Raw genomic sequence first — 26,404 nt, forward strand, 5'->3', positions numbered from 1 at the left:
TTCAATCTCATGTCTGTCTGTTAAGCACAGAGCTGGAGTGAGGACGTGGCCTACAGCTAACCAGATTCTGTCCAAAATTCAAAGATATACCTACACCTCTAAAGCTCCCTAATACAAACCCTGTATCTTGTTGTTTCTTCTTCTTTATTGCTCTTTTGGGGTTTATTTTACCGTGGTATTGAAGTAGGTATTGAGATAGATTGACATAGGTTCATGAATGGGTGTTGTAGTGCACTAAATGGCATTAAAGGACTTGGATGGCCACATAATTAAGTGTACTTTTGTTTTTGATTTTTTCCTGGTTTGAGCTCCTAGTTCCAACGAAGAGACATCTTTATGTTACATACAATTGTGTTTTAAACAATGGTGCACAGAGCCAGCTCCATAAAGAAGGATTTTCTTTCCCAGTTCTGTGTGGAAGAACTTGACCTCAACCCCACCGAACACATTCGGGATGAACTGGAACACTGTTAGCCCAACCCGATCACTCAACATCAGTGTTGGACCTCACCAATTCTCCCGTGCAGCCATATTCAAACATCTGGTTTAACAGCTGGAACCGGACGAGTGCGTGCTTTAATCCATGGTCCAGTGTCCACATACTTTTGGCCGTATTGTGTATTTAGCTCCAGTCCAACCTCCCATACGTCTTTAAATTCTCCCAGCAGGATACGTTGAGTTTCATCTCAGTCCGTCTCTGTGTTTTTATTCCACGTCTGACCTCAGCAGTGAGGTCACCTTCATTAGAGCGTTGGATTGGCTTTCAGTCATCTGACCCCTCCCACCGTCAGCAGAAGAGAAATGGTCCATAGTGGAAAATAAAGACTCTCTTCTCTCTCCCTCTCCAGTGAGCGTACTTCCAACAGACCGCGGATAATAAAATTTAGTACAAACAGTTCTTAAAGAGCGCGGCGATGGAGGACGCAAGTCGGCACGACCGGACTGCTTCGTGTGTTTGTTTCTCTTTATCTCACACGTGCAGAGCAGAAAGAGATTCATCATCTTCATCATGCGAGCAGGACGACTGTTGGAAGAACACTTTCATGATTCTTTGGCAACCTTTTTTTTTCTATTGGCATGGCTTTTGGTGAAGTTTAGGTGGAATGAAACACAATCATATGGTGAAATATTTGGTCAGTTTAATTTCTAAAAAGACACTCACACATGAAGCTACGTCGTCTCGTCATGAAGTCGTTTATCAGTCAGTTCTACATCCTATTGGCCGCGGCGGTCACTCAGCAGAGATAAAGATGACATTGGCGCTGATTTTAATGCTTTCTCTATCGTTTGAAATACCGCATTTATCTCCAGACATTATAATTATGCTGTTATTTCCATACACCTGTGTTTTTGAACATAATTTTCAAATTTTGCATCAAAAAAATCTAAGCATAAACGCCAGACATAAAGAAATAAATACAATATAGATATATTAATCTTGGCTGAGTTTGGAAATGTGCGTTTTAGGCTTTCAGGTGTGAAGTTATTAGTGCTTGATTTAATAAGTCATATTGTCAAAATAGATGATGGAAACGAGGACTAATCCACATTTCATCATGCAGGAAATTCATCAATTTGCTTAAAATGTGTGCAACATTTGAATGGAAACATAACTTATGTGGAGGTGTGAGAATATTTGAGAGCATTGATGGCCGGTTATGTTCATTTCACTTCTTCCCCCACGTGGCCCACCGTGCAGCAGCTTTGTGATATTTCCGGCTGTGATCACAAAATGAAGCTTTGACTGAATCGTCCTCCATCATCGTCTTTCCTTCTTTTCATCACTCACAATCTTGGTTCCCCTCTCCTGTTAGTCCACAGGTTGTTGTGAAGCCAGAGTTGTCACAAACCATTAGCAGGTTGGGTCGGACCGCTCTGTCTTTGGCTCTCTAAGGAGAGAGGGGGAGCGCGGGTGGAGTGTAAATCAGCCTCGGGGAGCTTGCGGTTCAGCCTAATGAGGCTGAGAGCTTGTTTATGGAGTTACGCATCATTTTTATGATTATTTCCACCTTTTCGGGCTGCGCGGCAGAATTCTGCCTCTGTTCGGGCGGAGAGGGAGGCCCGGGTCCGCCGCTGACTCTGAGCAGGGCGGCAGGACCTGGATCTCCTGCTGCAGGTTGCCGGGGACTGTCGCCCTAACCTTGGCCCGGCGCTGTTAAAAAACACTGAGGAGAAAATGAGCCTCATTAAACAGGCAGAGAAAGTGCAGTAAAAACACCCGGCCCGGCAGCTTTTAGTGGGTTTTAAGTTGAAATGCGGGCATTATGTGCCACGATCCAAAACCTGCGGGGCGGGGAGGGTTACGCAGCAGGGCAGGCCGGCGTTACTGCAGGGTCACCAGTTTGAATCCACTCATCAACTGGGGAAAAAGAAATCTGTGCAGGGAAAGTACATGAGTAAAGGCATGTGTTTGCTCGGCGCCTTTTAATGGGCAGAAAAGTGCTGAGAGGCCTCGTGTGCACTGGGTGAAATGTGCTAATGTTAGCTAGCTGGCTGTGTAGCAGCGCTTTGCAACCACAGGGAAATATGGTAAATATATACACTTATATATTCAGTTCATGGCCAATGTGCTCGTTGTTGTAAAACAAAGTTTTTTTGTGTAGTTATTTTGTGTATTTAAAGCGTTTTTATACTTAAAGAGTATAATGTCTTTGTGTTTTTGTCTGTTAGGTGAAGGAGGTGTGTTCAAACTAAAACTGGGTGTTGAATTTCTTTTTAAAGGCTAGTTTTAAACATGTTGACGTTAATCAGATGTGTACCAACCAGCCCGACATGTTTGGTATATTTGGACTGTGAAATAACGTTTCTTTTGTTTTCCTTCTCCGTGTGTCGATCAGGTGACTGCCTGGATAACGGCATGGCTTCTCCCAGCACAGGGGACGACGACGACCCCGACAGAGACAAACTGCGCAACAAAAAAAGAGGCATCTTCCCCAAAGTGGCCACCAACATCCTGAGAGCCTGGCTTTTTCAACACCTGACGGTAAGTGGCATTTTAGTGGCATTTATTTAACAATTTTTCAAATGAGAGCAAGACAATGTCCACTTTGTCGGCAACGTGTTCTCACAGCTCGGACCGTTTGAACGCCAAAAATATTGGCGCACTCGTACACCTGCCATGTTGAGGTTCATACTATCACACTATATGCCAACATGGGGTTAATCTCCCCAAATAACGAAATGTTCAATTGAAGCACCGTTGAGTTATTACAAAAAGTCAAATTCCTTGAAAAGTTTTGTTTTTTAAAAATAATTACTGTTTTGTACATTTGATCTTAAATGATGTGAAAAACGATTGTGCGTAATACATGATGAACTTATGATATTTACTTTATTGTGTATAGATCACAACAGCTGACTAGGTTAAAAGTACTCAGGTGTAGAGAGAGTCGGGCTCTACCGTCTCGCTATAAACACTTAATCAGCACTTGTGGCTGTTTTCGGAGGAGCGAACCCGTGACCTTCCACTTCTGTGCCGACATTTCTGTCCATTTGAAGTTGTGTTGACCTTCTCACTCCCTACCGTTATGCCCTGCGTTCCCACCTGCTCACAACCCGGGGACGTTCTCAGTTTGGGGTGATGACCTTTGACCTATGCTGTGGTCCAGGTATTTTACCTGTGGGCTCTTCAGAAGCGTCCCGACGGGAAGAAAGCAGAGCTGTGAATTTATACAGTTATAACAGTTCTGATCCACTTAAACTTCAGGGTTTGGTGGCGAGAACCAGTTTAGAATTACAGCTTGTTTCTAATATTTATAGGACTGAAATACGGGTCTTGGGCACAGACGTGCTAAAGGCCTCATCATCTCTCCTACATGTTATAGTTTAGAGTTGTTTAGCCTGTTTTTGTTGTTGTTTTGGTATTTTTGCAGTACTTTCTTTGTCTGTCGTTGTTTTGTGTCGCTTTGTGGTTGTTTTTCCCCTTTAAAAAGTTTCTTTGTCTCTTTGCAGCTGTTTTACATATCGTTGGAGTCATTTTGTGTCTCTTTGTGGTTGTTTTGAGTCTTTTTGTAGTTGCTTTGTGTCTCTTTGTTGCTGTATTGTCTCTTTGTAGATATGTTGTGTCTCTTTGTGGTTGTTTTGCCCCTTTTCATTGTTGTTGTGAGTTTCTTTCTTTTTTGCAGTTTTACGGCTCTCTGCAACTTATATTTTCTTTTTATAGTCATCTTGTTTGTCTTTCTGGTTAATTTGTGCCTTTTTCTCTTTTGTAGTCATTTTTTGTCTCTTTTTAGTTGAACTGCATTTACGTTTTTATCTAAAGCGCTTTACAGTTTGCTCATTCATCAGTACACCGGCCAGCCAATCAGGAGTAACCTGGGTTCAGTATTAAAAGGAGGAATATGAACTGGACATTTTCCTTCCAAGAATAACCAGGGTTGTTTGTAAATGAAGAAATATTTTATTAGAATCATGAAAAGGTGTCCAACATGATCGCTCATTACATAACATTAATCCAACTGAGTGAAATCTGTGAGGTTTTTGGCTCAACAGCCTCATTACCAATAAATAATGAATGATAAAGTGCCACAGCAAATATTTACAACTGTCAACGTCAAAGGTAAACATCTACGATGTCAATACTTTATCATGCTTACCAACAAAACACATCAGCAGCTGTTGTGTTTACGCTTTACAGCCCATTAACATGACAAACTAGCTCATTTTGCTCATTTGGATTATTATGTAACTGTGAAAGCCCGGGTTTGTCTGCTGGGGTTTAGACTGGGTGTGTCCAAAGGATTAGAACAAGAGTTACTCTCACCGGAGCGATATTAATATCTCTCTGTTTATCAGCATAGAACATAAACCAATTCTTAATCATTCTAAAAGTGAGAACGTAAGAACCTCTAAAAGGAAAAATTACTTTTTACGAGCGTGAAACTGAAATGAATTGTCCAGTAAAAGTGGGCGGACCGGCTCAGTGCTGAAATCCCAGCAGTGACTGACTCATAGTTTTGGCTGAGGCCAGCAGAATAACCAAACACCCCCACCTCCTCCTCCTCCTCCTCCTCCTCCTCCTCCTCCCCATCTCCCCCTGCCTGCCTCCAAACATGGAGAGGCTAAATCGGTTCCCGGCTCGACGGGGGTCGGGGCCGCCGCCAGGACTTTTAGCTGAACCTGGAGGACAGCGAGTCCTGCAGCAGATGGGAGGTGAGAGGAACGGTGGGAGGGGGAGGGAACACGGGTACCTGAGGGAGGGAGGGAGAAAAGGCGCTAGTTGTTGGGAGGTTCAAGGTTGAATGAAGGGCTACAGTACGTTCAACGCAGGAATCAAAACACCAAAGCAGAGAAAATAATGACACAACATGGAGGCAGGTTTGAAAGAAGAGATGTTAAAGACACACTTCACTTCACACAACTGGAAAACCGGCAGCTGATTTTATTTATCTGGTCAACTTTAAGAAAAGTGAAAAATCTCCTCACACATTTTGCCCACCGTCACATTATGATATGATGAATATTATAACGTTTGCGTGTTAACATCACTTATACAGTGAGATTCTGGGTGAATTATCCATTCAGCAGCAGGTCAATACGTCATTTCCGTCTAGGAAAAAATCAAAAGGTGACTAATATTGCAATGAATTTAAACATCATACATCAAAAAGCATTCAACAACATCCACATAACATCTTCAGACTCTCCAGAAGGAACTTACATTTTGTGTTGACCTGTGGACATAAGTGGTGGTGTTTCAGAGCACCAGAGTCCCGTAAGAAAACTTCAAATATTTACTGCGGCCGCTCAGTCCTGGTTCTGGTTCTCCCGTGCCTCCCTTCCCTCCAGCGGGCCCAGCATTATGGCCTGGGCCTCCAGAAGCGTGGCGTCGCTGTTTGCTCCCAGCGTAAAAAACGGCGGAGACGCTGCTGCCGGGCGCTGAGCTCTCCGCCTCCCACCGGAGCTTTCGACTGCAGGTCGAAGGCTGCAGAGAAGTCGGATCTGGGTCCGTCAGCGGTTTGCTGGTCCGCTGATGGGAGTCTGAGCTGGTGAACCAGCTGTGATTTCGTCTGATTTTACCAGAATCCGTCCGGGTGGCATCGATGACGAGCATAAAGAATAATATAGTCGTCTCTCTGATGGTCTCATTCACTTATGAAGGTCACAAAGAGGCATCAGTATTAAATTGAAACGGTTTCATAACCAGTTAAACGTTTCTCACAGTAACTTTAAGAGCATTTTGATGCTTGTACATCTGTAGTGGAGTAAAATTAGGAATGTCTGACTTTTCCTAGTTTTTTTTACAGTGTAGAAATGCAGTAATGCTCATTTCAATACAGTGTGTGTGTGTGTGTGTGTGTGTGCTCATGTGTACACTTCTAGAAGAGCATTATAACTCTTTTGAACTGACAGCCTGTTTTTGTTAAGTTCTGCAGTCGGGACTCTTTATTATCGGCCTGCTTTAATCCTGATGGACCTGGTTACCGTGGTTACACAGAGTGGTAATGGAAACGTTTGGGGAAGCAACATGTGGAAAATGTCCGATTCAGGAGAGATCATCGAGAGATACGTTTATCCCGACCCTGCTGCGTTTTTAAATCTTTGTGTCTCAGGCCTCGCAGGAGCAACGCTGCTGACGTGAGTGTGTGTGTGTGTGTTTGTGTGTGTGTACATGTGTGTGTGTGTGTGTGTGTGTGTATGCGTGTGTGTGTGTGTATGCGTGTTAGAGGGTGTCCTAGCTTCCTCCTGCGAAGTAGTACACAAACTCCAGCAGCCTTCTCTGAGCCACAGCTCATAAATGCCGAGCCACAAACCGACTTGTTTACACACACACACACACACACACACACACACACACACACACACACACACACACACACTTCCTGCTTTTTCACATTTTTATTTCATGTAAAAGTGCAAAAAAACAAATGGAAAGCATCCTCCCTGTTAATGTAATTAGTTTGTAATTGACCTCCCTCTCGCTCACAGATGTTTGCCTCCTTAAATGACTCCTTTATAAACCCACATCACAAACAGGTGGTGGAAGCTTTGTGTGTGTACGCCACCATTTGTTTACAGTCGCCCAACTCATTAAAGAGCTGCTTTGGCTTACAAATTACACATGTGACTCCATCAAAACAGCTGGAAAGACTTTGCACGTCCAAGTGCTTCTCAGCACGACGACGACGACGACAGAGCAGCAGAAATTGGAGAAAAAAAAAACAAAAAAACCATGGTGTCGGTATGAAGAGACGAGAGAAAATGACTCCCAAACTTCAAAGCGAGCGCCACAATTACAGAGTCTTCACTTCGCTCGCCTGTCGGCCGGCTGAGGAATGGGCCTCCTGAGCCGGGCGGGACTGATGAGTTAGCAGGAAGCCCCGGCGCTGACCTCGCAGACCCCCTGCCCTCCATCCATCAGGGGTCAGAGGGCGCCGGGACACCTCCATCCATCCATCCATCAGCAGCTGTTTACAGCCGCAGAGCTGCAGATGTGGGTGATGGCGAGGCCACGGCGACCCACAGGCACTAACACGTGTTCAGCCGCCTGCCGCCACCCAGCTATACAACCCTCACTAGAGTCGGGACCGTACAAGAGGTCTCGCTCTAATAACGGCATCAGACATCAAGCGCCACCGATGTGAAATCCACCATCACATCACAGTCTCTGTCCGTCGTCGTGTTCTTATGTTGGCCAACCTGTCCTCCGTCGTTACCGCAGACGATCTGCGCTTCAGATTCAACAAAAGGAGATCATTAACTGCCACTTCGTCTCTGTTTTAGTGTCTTTTTATTGCTCAACAAATTTGGAAGTAATGAATGAATCAACGAAAAATAACAAGAATGAAAATCTGAATGTTTTCAGAGCTGGCTTCCCCGTGTATCCTGTGTTACGGAGGATTTTCCGTGCACGTCTGAAAGTTGCATTTAAGCTCATGAACAGTCGGAGCAGAATGCCGAGATGCGAAGGTAAAATCAGTGGACTCAACGATGTCAGAAAACCTGAAAGAGAAACTTTTTTGGAGCTGAAACTTTTTCTGCTGTTCTGGTGTCAGCCGGGGATGACTCGGGCTTGATCTGCCCACTAGTGGATCCAAGTTTTTATTGCATAGTCGCATTAGCAGTTAAAAGTTGCCTTTCATACAGAGTTCAAGTTTGGTGAACCTCGATGAACACATTAGTGCTGTTGACCGACATCAAGCCGATAAACAGCAACAGCTCTTTATAGCCTGGACGCCGTTTGGCACACCATCCATTTTTAATTCAAACCTTTCCAGAGTAAGAACCGCTCTGTTAGACGGCCTTCCTTTCAGACTGTTATGACACAGGAGTCAGTGGTACAAATATATGTTTCTTGAATAAACAGTTTGAACCTCCAATCCAAGGTAGCTCACGTGCTAAGTGGCAGTTAGCAAACCAGCTAGCTTCAAGGAGGTATTGGGACCATGATTGTGATTTGAATAGTGCAAGAATTCTCCTGGCTGGTTAACGTGTTAGCGATTAGCCTCTCAGATAATGGATTGTGCTACTTTCTGACGTGACGAGAGCTTAAATCCTCCAAATAAACAAAAAGTTCACATGCAAGTATGTGATGAGATGCTGCTTGTGCTGCAGCCGCTTGTATATACATTTGTGTTTGTAAAGGGAAAGTATATCACAAATGTTTGAAACTCAAAATCTCTACCTGCATTTCACCCACACAAGGCTAGCTCTAGAGTTAGTTCAGAGTAAGTTCTAGAATTAGTTCTATATTTAGTTTAGAGTTAGTTTTAGAGTTGGTTCTAAATGTAGAACTAAAGTTAGTTTCTAGTTTTAGTCACGGCCCCTAAAACGTCTTCAAGGAATGTGTAGTTCCTGATTTAGCTCTAAAGTTAGTACTACATGTAGTTCTAGAGTTGGATCTAGTGTTTGTTTTAGATTAAGTTCTAGAGTTAGTTGTAGATTAGTTCAAGAGTTCGTTCTATATTTAGTACTAGCTTAAGTTCCGGCCCCTAAAAAGTCTTCAAGGAATGTGTAGTTCCTGATTTAGTTCCTGTGACTATTTGTGTTTCTAAATCTGTTATCAATACAGAGTTTTAGATTTAAGTTTCCTGTCACCGATATTTTCAACTATTTCTTTTTTATTAAGTTACTTTTACTAGAAATACTAATGAAGTGTTAAATGCAATGTGCCCTGCATATTTCTCCTGTTCAAGTGGAACCTGGTAGATCTCAGAAAGTAGAAACATACCAGCAGATTTAGGAACAAAGGTCAAAGATACAGTCTAACCAGGTCGGACGATGTTTTAACAAAACTGTTTTCCGTGAACCAAATCTCCCAAGTTTCTTAGCCAAGAACAAAGCACCCAACTATCAGGGCTGTAGTCGGTCTAAAACTCTCTGGATTTGGTTAAAAATAAAGGCCACTGTGAACAGACGTTTATTTCCCCGCAGTGTGAGGACGGCTGTTCTGTGGCTCCCTCACCCTGCAGTGAAAACATCATCCATTACCTCTGTGACAGGCCCCCCAGGGACCCCAGGGCCCGGCTCTCTGTGGGGGTCGCCTTTATTGACCTCTCACTCCCCCACACACACACACACACACACACACACACACTCACACTCACACATACACAAAAAATGTCCAGCATGTGGCCACATACATCACGGAGCAGCCTTTCTTCCCTGACAGCGTAAATGAGCGTCCGTCAGATAATGAAGCGAGGAGTCGAGGCCAATCAGAGGACAGATGGAGGGAAAGATTTCAAGCTGTCCGAAAAAGACAGATTAGGAAAGAAGACGCAATTTAAAGTCACCTTCAAATTAACGACTCAATAATACAAAATGTTCCAACTGTTTTTTTGCTTTCTGATCATTTCTTTAATTTTCAACCTTTGAATTGTATTATATCAGAGATGGACATCTCTGGACCAGTGCTGACGAGTTTGTTAAATGCTAACTCTCACACACACACACACACACACACACACACACACACACACACACACACACACACACACACACACACTCTAAATTAGTTGTAATTACAGCCTCTTAACAGGTTTACTGGGACACTAAACAGCAACACCTTCCACACATCACAGCGTGAAATAGTGTGTTCAAAGGTGATAAAGAATTCTGGGTGATTCTGCGAAACCCCCCGGGTTTTGTTCAATGAGCACCGCAGCCAGTTGTCACAAGTGGTGCTTTGTTGCACCTTGTAACCACACCCAACAGTGATGTCACAGTGTCCTGGAGTACACCTGTACATCACTGCAGCAAGATACGAGATTGTGGTTTTGGCAAAGACATCGCGGTTATAGGCAAAACGTAAAGGTTTTAAAGCTACTACGAGGACGGAATCTGATGTCAAGCATTCATAATAATAACTATATAGAAATATAAAGTCGTGCAGAGGCATCGGGATTACATTGAGACTGTTTCATAACCAGTTAAAAGGTCCTCACAGTAACTTTAAGTGTCATTTGTTCTGCTCAAATGAATAATCTGTGCACTACTAAATTAAACTCATAAACCTCACCATTCTAAATTCATGCCCGATATTACATTATTTGGATAAGCTCTATTCACAGTGAGACGGAGAGTACAACCGATTCCAGACCAGCCGCTGAGCCCTGGCGGTGCTCGCCCAGCCTGCCCTCTGCTAACAGGATTATAATTTTATAACGAACAGGTGGCTTCAGATTAAAACCCTGAGTGGAAACTCTGAAATTAGACTGAGAGGTGGACCAGCCCTGAACCGTGCACCATGTGTTTTCACTCTCGAACATTGAAGTTGTATTTCGTGCCGCGTGGAGATTTTATGTGACTTAATGAGCAATAAGAGCCGGATGGTTCTGACCCAGCAGTGTGTGTGTGTGTGTGTGTGTGTTGCCCAGGTTTAAACAATCTTTGGTTCATGTGACGCTCTAAAGGTCCGTCGCTGGCTTTGTCTCGTCCTTGTTTTGCAATCGGAACAATTAAAGCTCCGCCCCCGAGGGAGCTGCGTCTCTGTGGCTGAAAAGGCGACGAAACGACCTCGTGATTATCGCTCTTTGTGGCAAATTAGATGCAGTTTAGGCCAATTACCTGCTATCAGATCACAGGGAAAGCACTGCAGTTTTGGCAGAGAGATGGTCAGGGCGGAGGAAGGAAGACATCAAAGACTTTCCCTCCTCACCAGAGAGACATGTGGTGAGACTTCTGGTGTCGGCCCAAGGCTGTTTGATTGGCTGGCCATAAAAGAGAGTTTGTAGTAAAACCAGGAAGTGACGGATGGTGGAAGAATCTTCCTGCTAACATCTTCTCCTTTTCTGTCTTTCCAATGTCGGCTCGGCTGCAGTGAAAATACATCAACGCTTAGATTATTTTTCTTCACACATTTACTAACTGTGGTTTTATTTTGTTAACTCAATCATTGCTTCAGACCCGTAAAGGAACAGGTGTTCTAGGCCTTTACTGAAATAAAAAAAAGTACTTCAACGAAAATTACAGTTTTAAGCAAGATTTAGCAGGAAAATGTTCTGCTGTTGGATTTAGCTTTAGATAATGTCTGTATGGTCAAATAGGGTAACTTCCGTTCATCGGTTGCGGAAAAAAACAACATGGCAACGCCCATAATCCAAAATGGCGACGGTGAAATCGCCAAACTCGAGGCTTCAAAACATCAATCCACAAACCAACAGCTGAGCTCACGATGACTGCGTCCACTTCTTACATACAGTCTATGGTTCAAACCAAAGAAAATCACTGAAGTGGTTCCTTCATGATGCCAAATATTTCCATCTGAAATGTAGAAAGTCTCACAAAATACAAAAACAACACATCTTAGGGCACACTTCCTGTTCTTAAGTCATTTATTTTCAAAGTCTCCGCCATGTGTCCGGCTGTTTTGGATGCTCCGCTCTTGTCCTGTGCAGAGTTTAACGAGTCTGAACTCTTTAGCAGCGCTGCATGTTACATCAGAGTGAAAACAGCTCCTGAAAGCGCTGCTATCTGGGTCAGGGACGGGCAGCAACGTGCCGCCGAGGATCTGCAGCAGCAGCTGGTTTCAGTCGGCAGACGAAGAAACTCTCACTCGCTGTCAGCTGGTTGCAGTAAAACATTATTTATTGTTCACATCTCTACATGAACTTTTCTCTCCAGTCTGACACCCTGTAACTAGACGTGGCTCGAGTGCATGCAGATACGTCGTTATTAAGCCCCCGTGGTCACATCAAATGTGCGTTTTATTCTTCTGCTTGCCGTGTATTTGATATTTCTCATTTCCCTACATGCCTAATCTCAAACTTAACGCGTTTACCTAAACCTGTCTGTCTAAAAACAAGACTCTCATGGCCAGAATAAATGTGTTATTGTGACAATGTGTGAGTTTATAATGACTCTTCTTTTAATTAGACTACTCCAGTGGGTTTTTCATGAAGCTAAAACCTTCTGTAGAATAAAATTCCCTCTTTTTGTTTCCCTGCTGAGCTGCGGCGAAGAGACAGCCGCACCCACCGACAACAAGCCAACATATGGCTGCCAGGATGACTTGATTTAACTAAAGCTCAGACTGCTGACGGGGAAGTACTGGGAAGTCATTTTACCTCAAAAAAAATTATCTGTTGATTTACAGACGTCGCTTTCCCAATGCGAGTTTATTCGGGAAAGTCTTGTTGGGCCCCGTCAGGTGACCGACCCTGAAGTTGTAATTCCACCGTTTTGGCCACTGAGTCAAATTTGCTACAAAGCCGGACGCTCTTCCTGGGGGCTTGGCTAGCGCAGCCGCTCTGATTGCAAATGTTCCTGAGCGCTTGTAAGATAACGTATGAACCGTTGAATGAGGACACGTTGAATCAATACCTACAACATCTACAACATAACATTTGAAAGCATAATAAACAGACACGCACAACACAGACTCCAGGGATGGAGCTGTGCAGCCTCAGGCCTGTTCTGATCCACTACCGTTAGAGAAACAAGCCTGAACCAACCCCCAACACACACACACACACACACACACTAATTAACGGGGCGCTCTCTCCACTTGGCTTCCCTCTCTAATTGGCTCACCATTTCTTCCCATTAATTATGCTCCATTTCATATCCCCTTAATGAGTCTGGCCCCGCCTCCCTTCTTTAACGCTAATTAGCAGCTTTCAGACTCGCACTAAAAAAAAAAAAACAGAAGAAGAAACAACCCCGTGATGTTTTGCAGTTTGTTGACACCTCCCTGTTTTGTCCCTCTGCAGCACCCGTACCCGTCGGAGGAGCAGAAGAAGCAGCTGGCTCAGGACACCGGTCTCTCCATCCTGCAGGTCAACAACTGGTGAGTCGGCGACATTGCCGATGCAACGTTGTTGTTGTGTGTTTGCAACCCCCCCCCCCCCCCCAGAGGAAACCTAATTATGTGAATTAAATCCTATGGGGTTGCCCCTTCTCCAAATATCCCCCAATTACAGTTACAGAGGGGAGGAGGCGGTTAATTGGAGAGTTAATTGGAGCTTGGAGGCTGGAAGTAGAGACCAGTAGGAGGTTTTCATGGTGTGTTCTGTTTACAGAAATGGAAACGTCAGCAAATGACACTGCTGGGGATTTAACCACACCGTTTAATCGACCGAAGCTTAAAGGGCGGGTTGGTAATCTTCCTCAAAAGCATTTTTATCTTCGTATTCAGACATGATTCAAATGCTCCGACAAAAAGAGGGAAAGTAATCTCGGTGTCGTCGGCTGCTGCAGGACTGTAAATTAGCCGGTCAAACTGTCGGCTTAACAGCTGCGAGTACTAACAATAGCCATGTTGGTTGTTTACGTTAATATTGATCATTTTAGGGGAGTGGCTTTAGAGGGAGGCCTGATGGGACAGTTGCCGATTTAGCGACTTCCTCGCCAGATTAACCGACTTTTGGAGCTAGTGCTGCGACCATTTTGGGGAAAAAAGTTGGCAACACTGGGCTGAGTTTTTATGTTGGATAACTTGATGGTTTCTCAAGATTATCAACTCTAGCTTTAAAGGACTGATGGTTCCTCAAGTTTTATCCAATTAAAGCCATTTCCACAGCGTTTATTTTCAAGTTTCGTGACCTTTTTGTGAGCGTCTCCAGGAAGCTTTCAGGGTTCAGAACCTGGTTTCAGTTTTCATTTTTGTTCAAGTTCATGCCACTAGAATGTGAAAGATCGTGAACTGATGCAGACACCAATCTCCAATCCAACCCAAACGTCACGCTACTTCTTCATTTGGTCCTCAGCGTCAGAAGCGATTCTAGGATTTGAAAAGAGGCCAGATTGTTCAGTAACAACGCAGTCGATCAGCTAACGAGACGGAAGACAAGCGAGGACACGGTTCACCGCGTCAGACGACCTAAATGTTAATGTACTTCCACCAAATGATGTCATTAGTTGACATCACAGAGGTCGTATATTGAGACTGTACAAACACAAACTAATTATTTGAAGAAAATGAAACCCCATTTCATATCCCCGTGAATTATAAGCAGCAGAAGAGTGCTCTCACACAATCTGAGGCATGTTTTTTGTATCATGACATGATTTAATTAAGTGAATGAAGCAGCAGCAGAACGTTACAGTCAAAACAAGAATCACATTTCAGAAACATCAGAACGATCTTTAACAGCTGCGTTTAACTCGTCAAGAGTTGAAATCCAGCCTGAGATTCGGGAACGATGACAAACTCGCACTAACGCTTCGATCTCGTAACGTCGGTTTAGTTTTTCATCTCACAGAATCACAAACGTACAAATTAACCTGCGTGAATATTTCACATGAATTCAGACTGAGTGGAAACACCGTCGTATATATATATATATATATATATATATATATATATATATGTACTAGACTCGTTAGTCAGACCCCCGCTCCCTCTGAATATTTGGCTGTTGCTGTGGTAACGCCTCTGGAGCAGCTCGCAGTATTTTCCCTGATTCTGCAGATTCGGAGTGAAGGAGCGACCAGAGACGAAGGCTGTAAATGAAGCTTTGATCCGACCGCTGTTTTATACTGTGTGTGTGTGTGTGTGTGTGTGAGCACTGAGTGGTTGATATGGGGTTGGTTCATTTTGACTGTAATAAAGATGCTTAAATTTACAGATGACGTCTTCCTCTCCTCTCATTATTTCCTTGGTTCCCTCGTTTCCTCTCCTTTCCTTGTTTTACCCTCCTTTCCTTTTATTTCCTTTCCTTTTATTTTCTTTCCTTACATTTTTTCCTCTCATCTCCTCCCTCTGTTTCCTTCCCTTGCTTCCTTATATTTCCTCTCCTCTCCTTGTTTCTATGCACCCTTCCACTTGTTTTTTACTTTCCTTGCTTCCTTTCATCTCTTTTCCTTGTTTCTTTTCCTTGCTTACTTGTAGTTCCTCTCCTTGTTTCCTTTGCTTGCTTTCCTAAATGTCCTCTCCTTTGCTCTTCCTCTTCACCTTTTCTCTGAACAAATCTAACAGATTTTAGTTTTTGTTTACGAGCATCGCCAAAAACAACAACACTTCATAAAGAAACTAAAATGTTAATTTAATTGAATCATGTTCATATTAACGTCATCGTTGTTGGTCAAACTGTCAGTTCAGTTTGTGTGTCTTTTAATTTCTTCTTTGTGTTTGTTGATTTATGAGTGTGTGTGTGTGTGTGTGTGTGGGTGGGGGGGGGGGGGGGGGGGGGTTGGAGGCAGTTGGTGTAAATGGCATTTTCATGGCAAACAGCTGGACTGCTTTATTTAAACACACCCGTTGTGGAGGGGTGAGAGGGTGAGGGAGGGAGGTAGGGGGGTGGCGTACTGACCTGAGAGTGACACCCAGGGTGGGCGGGGCTTAGCGTCTGTTTTACAAGCAGTGTGTCAGCGAGTGTGTGTTTGGTGATTGTGGTTGTGTAGCAGCCTCCTCCTCCTCCTCCTGCAACCTGAGGGGAGGGGCTGGAGGTGTTTTACTTTCCCCATGTAATATAGATATACATCACCTTCCTTTAACTAGGAAGTTAATGTGAACATATTTAGACATGAGGTCGATGTTTGCAGCCTCACTAACACCTGATGGTCACATCAGTGGAGGAAACAAACTTCTCAACAGTTGCAGGACCAAAGATGATCGAATCAACACAATGTTTGTTTGCTCCTAAAATAATTTAGTGCAACTTTTCGATCACAGATCTATGACTGATTAAAGAGAATGAAAAATGAGTGTGGAACTACTACCTCGTTGGTGTAATTAGCTGTTGGTTTTAAGTCTCTGTTACATTTATTTTTGTTTTGAACTATTTGCTGTTTTTTCTTTAAAGTCTGTTATTTGTGTGTGAAACCAGGCCAGCGCCATGAAAGGTTGTGAAATAGTCCTGAAATGCAGGGACATAAATTGTCTGTTGCAGTTTTTTTTCGTGTCCCTCAGGACAAAGATAATGATAATGGAAAGTCAATTAGGATCCTTTTTTTTGTGGCGGACACACAAATTAAATGCATCCACGTGACTAAGCAACGGGTTAGAGCAAGTGACGCGGTTTTTAATATCCAAAAAGAGGACTTTCGCTGGGCGGGAGGTGGAAGGGTCCAACGAACGAGACAGCAGCTCGACGCCGGGCCGTGGTTTTATGGTTGTGATTTTGTTGCCTCGACCAAACTTTCATTCTAGAAAAATATGAACAATTCGTGTCCCTGAACACGAAACCAGTAGATCACATTTCAGGACTATTGAAACATCTTGCAGGACGCCCTTAGAAAAGAGATTTTAAGTCTTAACAGAACCATCCAGGATAAATAAAAGGTTAAATACCTGAGAGAGAGAGAGAGACCTGATTCAAACGGTACCTGAGCACAGTTGGGCGCCGTGTCGCAGTTTATGGCTCGTCTGGCTGCAGAAGAATAAGCCTCAGTGTTATGGAGGCCGGTGGGGGGGGCAGCTGATGGCCAATGTCTTTGTTTGTGTGTGTGTGTGTGTGTGTGTGTGTGTGTTTATGGGTTGACAGCCGTAAACTCAGTCTCATGGTGTGAGGGGGTCATGAGTAGGTGAGGCTCTTGACTCCGAGGGTCAGATGATTCCATTTCTTTCTTTTTGCCTCAACTTGAACGACTTTGGAATTGTTCTTCTACCAAATGAATAATCCAACGAATATGAAAGAATAACAACAGAACATGTTATGATTAATTATCCACAGCTGCTGAGGTTAAATCAAACTATGAGTGATGATTTTCATCCCAGGAATGAATTATTTTAGAATCACAGAGGATCCTTCCTCATCGTGGACGTGAATTATGAACAGTTTCATTTCTCCTTCTCAAACTGTCTCATCTGAAGGATTTCTAAAGTATTTAGTATTACCATTAAAAACCACATATTTAAAACATAATTAACAGAAACATGTTTTCTTTATTCGTCTTCTTTCTTTAATTATCTTGTGAAATTGTTCCTGTTGCAAACAGGTCTTTACTTATGGAACCAGTGAACTTCTCTATACACTCTTTCCTCCTTATTTCTAAGTATTTTGTATTTTTAGAAGACAGTTTTCTTTCAAAGAGCATCAAACAGCATTTAAAGCATCATGTGGCGCTAAAAAGCCAGAGGGAGTAAATTATTTGCGTGATGTCAGAACTTCGGGGAGGAAACTCCCTTGAGACCCGACAATGTCAAATATTTTAGTGAAAGTTGTTCAGCTTCCTGTTGGAGCTGATGCAGATCCTCCTTTACTCCTCTAAAAACTCTTCTGTATTCCACCCTTCCTCCTCCTCCTCCTCCTCCTCCTCCTCCTCCTCCTCCTCCTGCTAGCCTTTTTTTTTTTACTCCCTGAAAAGGCTGCTCTGGCTTTTGTTTTCCTGAAAAGGAAACAGGGTCGTCCCCCCACTTTCTTTCTTTTTTTTGTACCCCCCTCTCCTCCCTCTTTTCCGAACAAGTTGAAATGGAACCATCCCTCCCGGGGGGGGGTGTGGAGGTGGTTGTAGGGGACATAAATCAAGTGGGGAAAGCACAGAGCTTTCACTCCGGGGCGGGTCAGGAGGGGTCGACAGGCGGTTCAGAAGGCTTTAAGCTGAGGAAGACCAGGCAGAGGGGGGGGCGACAGGGGGAATATGGGGGAGTTAAAGGGGGGGGGGGGGGGTCACAGAAGGTGCCAGGTCATAGGTCACGCATACCAGGATGATGGCTTTCAAGAGTGTACTTAGAAGGGGACATGTATGAATGCATCGCTGCTGCAGGCCCCCTGACGCCTGAAGCCATGAGTGCAGTTCACACTTTTCTACCACAGTTTTAACGCGGTTTAGAAGAAGCACTGTACGAACCCTCGGTGCTACCTGTGGAGTAATACTTTACACACAATAGAAAATGTACTGAAATGTGATTAAATGGCTGTTTGCCCCATTGTTGTTTTCCATTGTACACCAACAGATGGCCTTTGTAATTTGAACCAAACTACCTGACTTTTAGCTAACGGGTGTCTAAGTTTAAGCTGCTGAAATAATTATATAAAAATGAAACACTTTTATCTACTAACCCGAACTTTTTGCTTCCTGGACCACCAGCTAAACAGGAACATATTGTAGCTGTTAAACTACAACTTTAGTTTTGTTTAAACTAAAGTGTTGGCTAAAGGAAATCAAACTGCATCAGCTAATGAACTGGACCACAAACGGTACCAGAGTTTTAGCTGTTAATCTAAAATGTTGCTCAAGTTTCAAAATTAGCTGCTAAACCAGACTTTTAGCAAACGGAAAACTAAATTGAAGCTGCTGAAATGAACCACAGGATATTAATTCTTTTTAGTTACTAACCTGAACTCTAAGCTGATTGAAACCAAACTGCATAAACTGACGAACTGGACCACCAGACAGGACCAACATGTTAGCGTTTTAAACCAAAACTTTAGTTCTGTTTAAATGTTAGCTGCTAAACTAAAGCTGTTGGCCGAAGGAAACCAAACTAGTTTAGCTACTAAACCTTTGGTTTCCTTTGCTTCTTGGTGTTTATCTTGTTACTCAGTTATCTTGGAAAGTTTAGTTGTTGTTTTTTAGCAAAAACAATGACATTTTGACATCATTGTATCTCCTCCCAAAGGCTTAAAAAATATATAAAAATGACAAATACCAATTACTAATATCAAACAAGTCGAGGTGAGATAATTCTGTATCTTTCCGTGGCACATGATCGATCATTCTTATTTTGTTTTTTGAAGCAATAGTATTTCAGCAACTATATTTTCTGTGCTGATAGATCTGGAACAGAAGCTCAACTACCGTAATGATGTTCCATGTGGTTGGTTGAAGCACTTTTCATCTCAATGTTGTGATTTGAACGTGTTTTTTGTTTTGTTTTCCGTCACGCTCAGAAAACAAAGAAATATGAGAGAAACGTGTGATATTCTGTGTGCAGCGAGGTGTCTGATGTCCCACAGTGAATCAGACAGGATGTCGAGGTTCCTCTGCAGCTTTACAGGCGGAGCATTGAAAGACTGCTGCTCATCATTTATAAACCGTCTCTCCCTCCTTCTCCTCCCTCCTCCTCTTCCTCTCCTCTTCTGTTTCTCAGGTTCATCAACGCGAGGCGGCGGATCGTTCAGCCCATGATCGACCAGTCCAACAGAGCAGGCAAGTTTTATACTTTGTATTTACTCTCCGGTCCAGATCTGCATCCAGCTTCATATATCAACATCTAGACCTGATAGTAATGAGGTGTAAGTTTGATGCTTTGCTTTGGGTGATAACATCTCATATTCTTTCCAATAATTGGAATCGATTAAATAATGAGAACCTATTATTTCTCTCTATTTGTTGGCCTTCTGTTCAACCTGTTCTTTGTTCATCAAAGCTTTATTTCGTCATGTGTAATGCGTGATAATGTTGTGGCCAGTGAAACGTTTTTAAGGTCTGACGTTTGAGATTTGCCAGTTTGTGTCTGAAAAACAAATCAAACCCAGAAGCCGTGAACAACAATAGATGCTGTGATTTTAGCTTCTTGTGTTGATAAAGTTGACGTTTGGCAGAAAACTTAAGAGTCACCAGATCTCAAAAACAGCGAGATTCAAATGCATCCCACATGGCCTGATGATAAACTACATTGTGGTGGTTTTGTTTGTTCGTAGTACCTCTGCCTCACATGATTGATGAGCTACGCTTCATTGATACTGTAACACAGTTGCATTATTAAATATACAGCCTTTCCTTTATCCACCATTTTTACGTGTATGGTTTCAAGTCCAAACTGTTGTCAAGTGTTACTTCTCAGATGGTTTGGTGATCAGAGAGGGTCAACTGTTTCCTCCGGTTTGCATTAAGGAGGAAAACAATAATTGTCCATTTAACTGACGGGGCAACAGGACATGCAGTAGATCTGAGTGAATGCCCTAATGCCCTAATTCTAGCCAATATTCGCATTTTGGATACCTTGATAGTGGAAATATGCCTCCATGATAGAACTATTTGAAGATTTTTTTGACAAGAAGAGAGAACCAGACTCCTCCGGTTGCAAAAAGAAGTCTGGTTGTATAGAAGTCTATGAGAAAATGACTCTACTTCTCTCTTGATTTATTCCCTCAGTAAACATTGTAAACATGAGTTTATGGTCTCAATCTCTAGTTTCAAGACTTCTTCAAAACAGCATGATGTTCATTTAGTAAGTGATGGTCCATTTAGAGTCAAACAGACCATAAAGCAGAGTACGCTTTAGGGCGGGGCTACACACTGATTGACAGATCGACACCAGAGCCGTAAGCAGCATCTTTACGTCACTTCTCCAAAGTCCAAATATGGTTCAGTGGTTGCAAAACAGCCAAGATGGCGACGATCGAACTCAAGGCTTCAAAACATCAGTCCACAAACCAACGGGTGACGTCACGATGACTACGTCCACTTCTTATATACAGTCTGTGGATGAGAACATGACGCAGTTATCAGAAACCTGGATAAAGACTCAACACGTCACAGTGTTCTGGCTTCTGTTGGATGAATTCAGATACAAACATTGATGTTCATCCAAATTTGTGAAAGCAGAATTTTGATGTCTTCCTGTGCAAACCGGGACACTCCAAACACCCGATCATGACTGGAATACTAATTGCATGTAAACACACTCCTGCAGCCTGAATTTGAGCAGCAAGACGCACTAAAGAAGCCTCACTGGTGAACCCCCCCCCCTTAGCTCACTGTGTCTTTTGCTCTCTTGGCTCTGCGGTGTGTTAAAGCGAAACAGAGAAGCTTAAACTTCAGGATTGAATGGCCTCTAAACCCCAGCAGGATTAGCTCCAGACAAAGACGCTAATCGCTTTGACTGACCACTCCATTGAACATTTTAACCTGGGATTAAAACAAATGGGAGCCTGGCTAAAGCGGGGCTAAAGTACCGCTAGCCTTTTGGCCCCTAAGCTTTGTTAGCATTTACCCCGCAGCTGACTTCCACACAAAAGCATCGATGCACTGCTGAATGAGGGCGATGAGAAACTGTTAAAGACCTGGATCCTGGGAATGTGACTATGTAGATTGAAAAAAAAAAAACGTCCCTCACTTCCCCTCAGGATGAAACTTTACGGAGCTAATTTCCCCCGCGAGGATGAATCCGTTCCATTTGAACTCATCTCATCATTGATTAATGACCGTCTCCCTCTTCTCCTCCCTCCAAAGATCAGATGCAAGATGAAAAAGAGGAAAATAAACTGCAGCATAAACAAGTTTAGAGAAAACAGAAGAGATTTTACTTTGATTTTATGCTGAAATTTAATACAAAACAAATATAAGACTTGACCTATAGCACTATAAAGGGACAATCGGTAAAAACTGTTAAATCTGCAACATTTGTTGTTGGTTTCTGTCGACTTACTGTTTGTTTATTGGCTTCTTTTCAACCAACACAAGAACAATAAACAACAACGTGTTAGTCCGTCTCTCAATACTTTGACTTCCTGTCTGTGGCTCTCAGCTCCGAGCCCTTCGGTTCCTACTGCAGACGTAAATCTTTAAAAACACAAATATATAGTTTCTTTATTTTGAAGTCAGTCATTTCTTAAAACAGCTGGTCATTGTAGTTTCTAATCAAACAAACAGGAGGAACTAGTGCATTTGTTGGGGTCTATTTTCAGCAGCGGATGAATCCACATTTGGTGCTCTAGTGAGTGTTTGTGGCAGCAGGACGGTGTGTGTGTGTGTGTGTGTGTGTGTTTGAGTCAAAATAAACTACAGTGTGTGTGTTCATGGTGATGAAGGAACAACAGTGAGGCTCACTGATGTGTTTTTAATGGAGCTCTATGGAACAGAGGAAGAAGTTACACCAGGCTTTGATACACACACACTTGTTTGTAGATTCATTGTTGGTTTTGGTCTTTTCATGAGATTTGATGACAATAAGAAAAGCATCACCAGACTTTTGCTTTCTGTAGTTTCTTGCCTTCTCCCTCCTTTCATTCATCTAATGAATGAAACCAACGGGTGACTTCACAGTGACCACGTCCATTTCTTATCGAGAGTCTATAGGTCAGGGGTCACCAAAGTCATTGTTGTTCATCCTCTGGGGAGCAGGAATAGCCGCAGTTAACATAAATGTGACCAGTTGTTGTTGAGATTTCTCCGTCTGTAAGTGTTTCAACGCCGATCTCTCTCCATGAAGGAGTTATGTGATAGACAGCAGCTGTCAGACCGTCCTTAGCCTCACAGTGTGAGTGTGAGAGTGATGTCATCACTGTGGGACAGCAGGCAGCAAGATAATTAAAAAGCTTAACCCCCCCCCCCCCCCCCTCTTGTCCACAGTGGGCCATGCAGGACCGTACGGCCCAGATGGTCAGCCAATGGGAGGCTTCGTTATGGACGGGCAGACACACATGGGAATCAGACCACCTGGTAAACACACAAACACACACACACACACACACACACACACACACACACACACACACACACACCTCATACCTTATGTTGTGGTGGACTGTTGAGATGCAGTTTTAAATTGTGTGCATTTCAATATTTCTTTATTTCAAAGGTATTTAACTGAATTATTGAAATACTGCATTACAACAGTTTAAAGCTGCACTAGCAAATGGAAAAATGAAAACCTTCTATCGATGGGTTTTTACCACCGAAGGAAGTATTCAGATCATTTACTTCAGTAAAATTACTGATACCACACGGTGAAAATACTCCACTACCTTACTTAAGTCAAGGTACGTAAGTATTGTTGGCAAAATGTACTTAAAGTGTCAAAGTAAAAGTACTCAGAGTGCAGCAAAATGTTCCTTGTTCCTTGATTTTTTTAGCTGAAGAAGTAGGAGGATTTTCTCAACTCACAAAGGAACAAAAGGAGTAAAAAGTACAATATTTACCTCTGAGATGTAGTGGAGTAGAACTATAAAGTAGTATTACAGGGAAATACGCAAGTAAAGTACAAATACGTTGTATTTTGCACTTGATTTGACAGTTGAAATGCGTCACTTTGGATACAGATCTTCATGGTTCAACTGTGTTTCTGTTTGTCCTGCAGGTCCTATTGGTGGTGTGGGGATGGGCGTGGAGGGACAGTGGCACTACATGTAGCACCACCGCCAACACGCTGCAGCCAGAGGACACGCCCAGTGTCCCAGGAAACCACCGTGAGTAACGCGAGTCAAGTGTTTTTAAAGGGTCCAGGTCCCCCACATCGCAATTTCTTTTTTGTGTGTCCAGATTTTTAATAATCTCAGCATCTGTCTCTGTCTCCAATACAAATCATCGGGTGTGGTTTGTGGCGCTCGTAGCGTTTAAAAATGAGCTGGTTTATTGGAGCTTTTTTCTGTGCGGTTTACGTCGCTTCTTCTCAAACTCATAACTCTTTCCATTGACAGTGATATCTTTGATATCCACTGAGGGCTCTCATGATATCAGATTTTTATCGTGGCCTAAAGAATTCACAATAAATATACTATTGTGATATTTATATAGGATTTTCTTTTTAAATACCAATAATGCAATCAGTGAAATACATTTTTTACTTTGTTTATTGTGCGATTTGACTCTTTTTTTTGGCAAATTAATTACTCTCAAAATAGGAGAATAGGCTGGTTGATTTTAGACGTTCTATTGAAATGCAAACAAAGGAATTGAGTGTTTTTGTTAATTCATGAGCTTCATGATTCACAGCATTTTGAACGTCGCCACAGACGCCCTCATGTCAGGACCCTTTAGTGGCAGTTCTGGAGCTTTCGATCACATCACATGATCTCTCTCAGTCGTATTCCAAATGTCTATCTTTCTATTTATTTTATTACTTCTCGTCCATGTTGGCTTAAAGGAAACAACAATAGGCCGACTTGGAGGCAGAGCGAAAAACAAAAAAAGACGTCAAAACATCTCTCTCATCCTCTCGGTCCTTTCGGCTCCTCCTCGCTAATTAAAGCCATTTCCATCTGATTTAAAGGTCAATTAATCCTCTGAGATCCTCTCCACATTCGGTCTAACGAACTGATCATTAGCGAGAGACGCAGAACTCTCTCATCTCTTTATTTGATTACACGGAGTCCAATTACTCCGTAAGCAGTTTTCATTATTAAGCTGGAGTTGAGGAGGGAGGGGGGGGGGGGGAGTGAAGGCAGCATAGGGAGGAGAGATTAAGAGGATGTTAATGTGTAGAGAGGAAGTGTAGAGGAGTTAGAGATGGAGGGGAGGGGGGGGGTTTCCCTAAAATGTGGTCATTCAGACGGCAACTTCACTCAGACCGAAGACAATTAAAGAGTCTTCAGAAGAAGCGTTTCTTTCTTCCCTCTGCCATTATTGAGCTTATGGCTCCCGGGAAACAATACACCTGTCAGCTGGGATCCGATGCAACCATGCATGCAGCCGACACACACACACACACACACACACACACGCACACGCACAGACACACACGCGCGCGCACACACACAGGCGAGGAAATGACCACTCACATCCATTTGGCCTCCTTTTTTTCTCATTTGCTTCTTCTGGAAAATGATTCCAGACTGGATCCTGAAGCTTTGACTCCCTTTGAACACATTTCAGTAGATTTCCCTCGGGATCCATAAAGATCTATCTTCTCTTATTTTGCTACGATATTGCGGATCAATGTTTCTGCACCTGATCCAGGTGGGACCTGGTCCTCGCAGTGACTTACATCGATTAAGACGTTAATTAAGATCCTATTTCTGATTTCCTTTTGCCGTCCGACACAAGTTTCTCCTCTTCGGTTCAGTTGTTTCATTTGAGTTGACTTCCTGTTGCCATCTGTTTTCTCTGCAGGACTCCACCAGCCGGTCTGCAGACCTCCTCGGCAGGCCTCGGAGCAGGACCCCGTCCTCCCCTCAGCCCCTCCCCTCTGGGCATCTACCTGGCCTGATAAGGAAAACACCTGATGGCCGCTTTCTCCATGGCCACCGGAGACGCCATGTGGTTTACAATCCAACACAGAAACAAAGAGGCCGTGGGGACAGATGGAGATCCTGGAAGGAATAATAAACAGCTGTTTTTCCTCAATGATGACACTTTGGGAGGATTTTCTTTCTGAATCAGGACCCGTCTCTGGATTTGATCGTTTCCTGTGATGTCAGCAGCCCCGAGTGTCCTCCAACAGATGTAAACCTTCTCTCTCCTCTCTGGACTACAAACTACAGAAGCCTCAAGTGGACATTTTGACACCAGCAGAGCTTCCCTCCCCCTCCTCTCCAGCAAGTTGAACTCATATCGACGCCAAGCTGATGTCTGTATTTCTCGGGGCGTTCTTTTGAAACGCGACAGCAAACCGTTCTTTCAAAGAGGCTGAAGCTCTTAGAAGATGGACGGCAGTGGTCACATGACCGAGGACTCTCGGAGGACGAGAGACAAGTTGTTACAAGTGCTCTGCTGCCTTTTTTTGGGGGGTTTTTTTGCATAATATACTGTTTTAAAGGAAAGGACTTGTACTGTTTCACGTTTCACACTGTGTGTGTTTGTCTTTTTTTCATAGACTTCTATCTTCCCTCGAGTCCCACAAACCCTTGAGTTCCAAAATAATAAAACAAAAGTGACGCAAATTTGTTCCTCGATTCGTGGAAGTATTTCGTTATTGACGCCTGGAGGCTCTCGTAGCGCCGTCGGAGGGAGTGAGGTGTGTAGAAACACGTGACAGCAGAAGAACAAACGTACCTGCGTGTTTACAGGTTTCCTCCTCCACATTTCAGGGGAAGAGTTTTCTACTTTTTACTCGACAACATGTATTTGACAGCTGGAGTGACTGGATACTTATGTTATATTAAAAACATAATCCAATATCCTCTTTCAGTAACGCTTTGTTTTACGGGTCTTTTACTTTTCTACTCATTTCCTGTACACTTTCAAAATAATTACCCGGAAAGAAGCTGGTATATGTGACTATTAACGATTACAACATTTCCTGGAAAGGGTCAAATTATTTGATCTTTTAATAATAAGTGAAATGCGGAGATTGTGTGGTCGGTACTTTTTGGTAAACTCTTGATCTTAACATGCTAATATTCAGTTGAACACACAAACTAAAGTCATAGATTTGTGCAGCCTTTTGAGCGTTAGAAGATGACGATGAAGATGAAGT

The 26,404-nt window shown here is 43.1% G+C and overlaps 1 protein-coding gene across 1 annotated transcript in view; it reads left to right on the plus strand.

Moving 5' to 3' along the window:
* Positions 1 to 26,404, plus strand: part of meis1a (Meis homeobox 1 a) — a 40,550-nt gene extending 14,146 nt beyond the window's left edge. Inside the window, exons 8-13 of the mRNA XM_079160263.1 lie at positions 2,838 to 2,983; positions 13,152 to 13,228; positions 19,415 to 19,473; positions 22,621 to 22,710; positions 23,348 to 23,456; positions 25,099 to 26,404. Coding sequence (XP_079016389.1) covers positions 2,838 to 2,983; positions 13,152 to 13,228; positions 19,415 to 19,473; positions 22,621 to 22,710; positions 23,348 to 23,400 — 425 coding nt within the window. The 3' untranslated portion in view covers positions 23,401 to 23,456; positions 25,099 to 26,404. The remainder of the gene's footprint in view (positions 1 to 2,837; positions 2,984 to 13,151; positions 13,229 to 19,414; positions 19,474 to 22,620; positions 22,711 to 23,347; positions 23,457 to 25,098) is intronic.

Source organism: Pholis gunnellus (assembly GCF_910591455.1).
Source record: "Pholis gunnellus genome assembly, chromosome: 5".
Taxonomy (NCBI): Eukaryota; Metazoa; Chordata; class Actinopteri; order Perciformes; family Pholidae; genus Pholis; species Pholis gunnellus.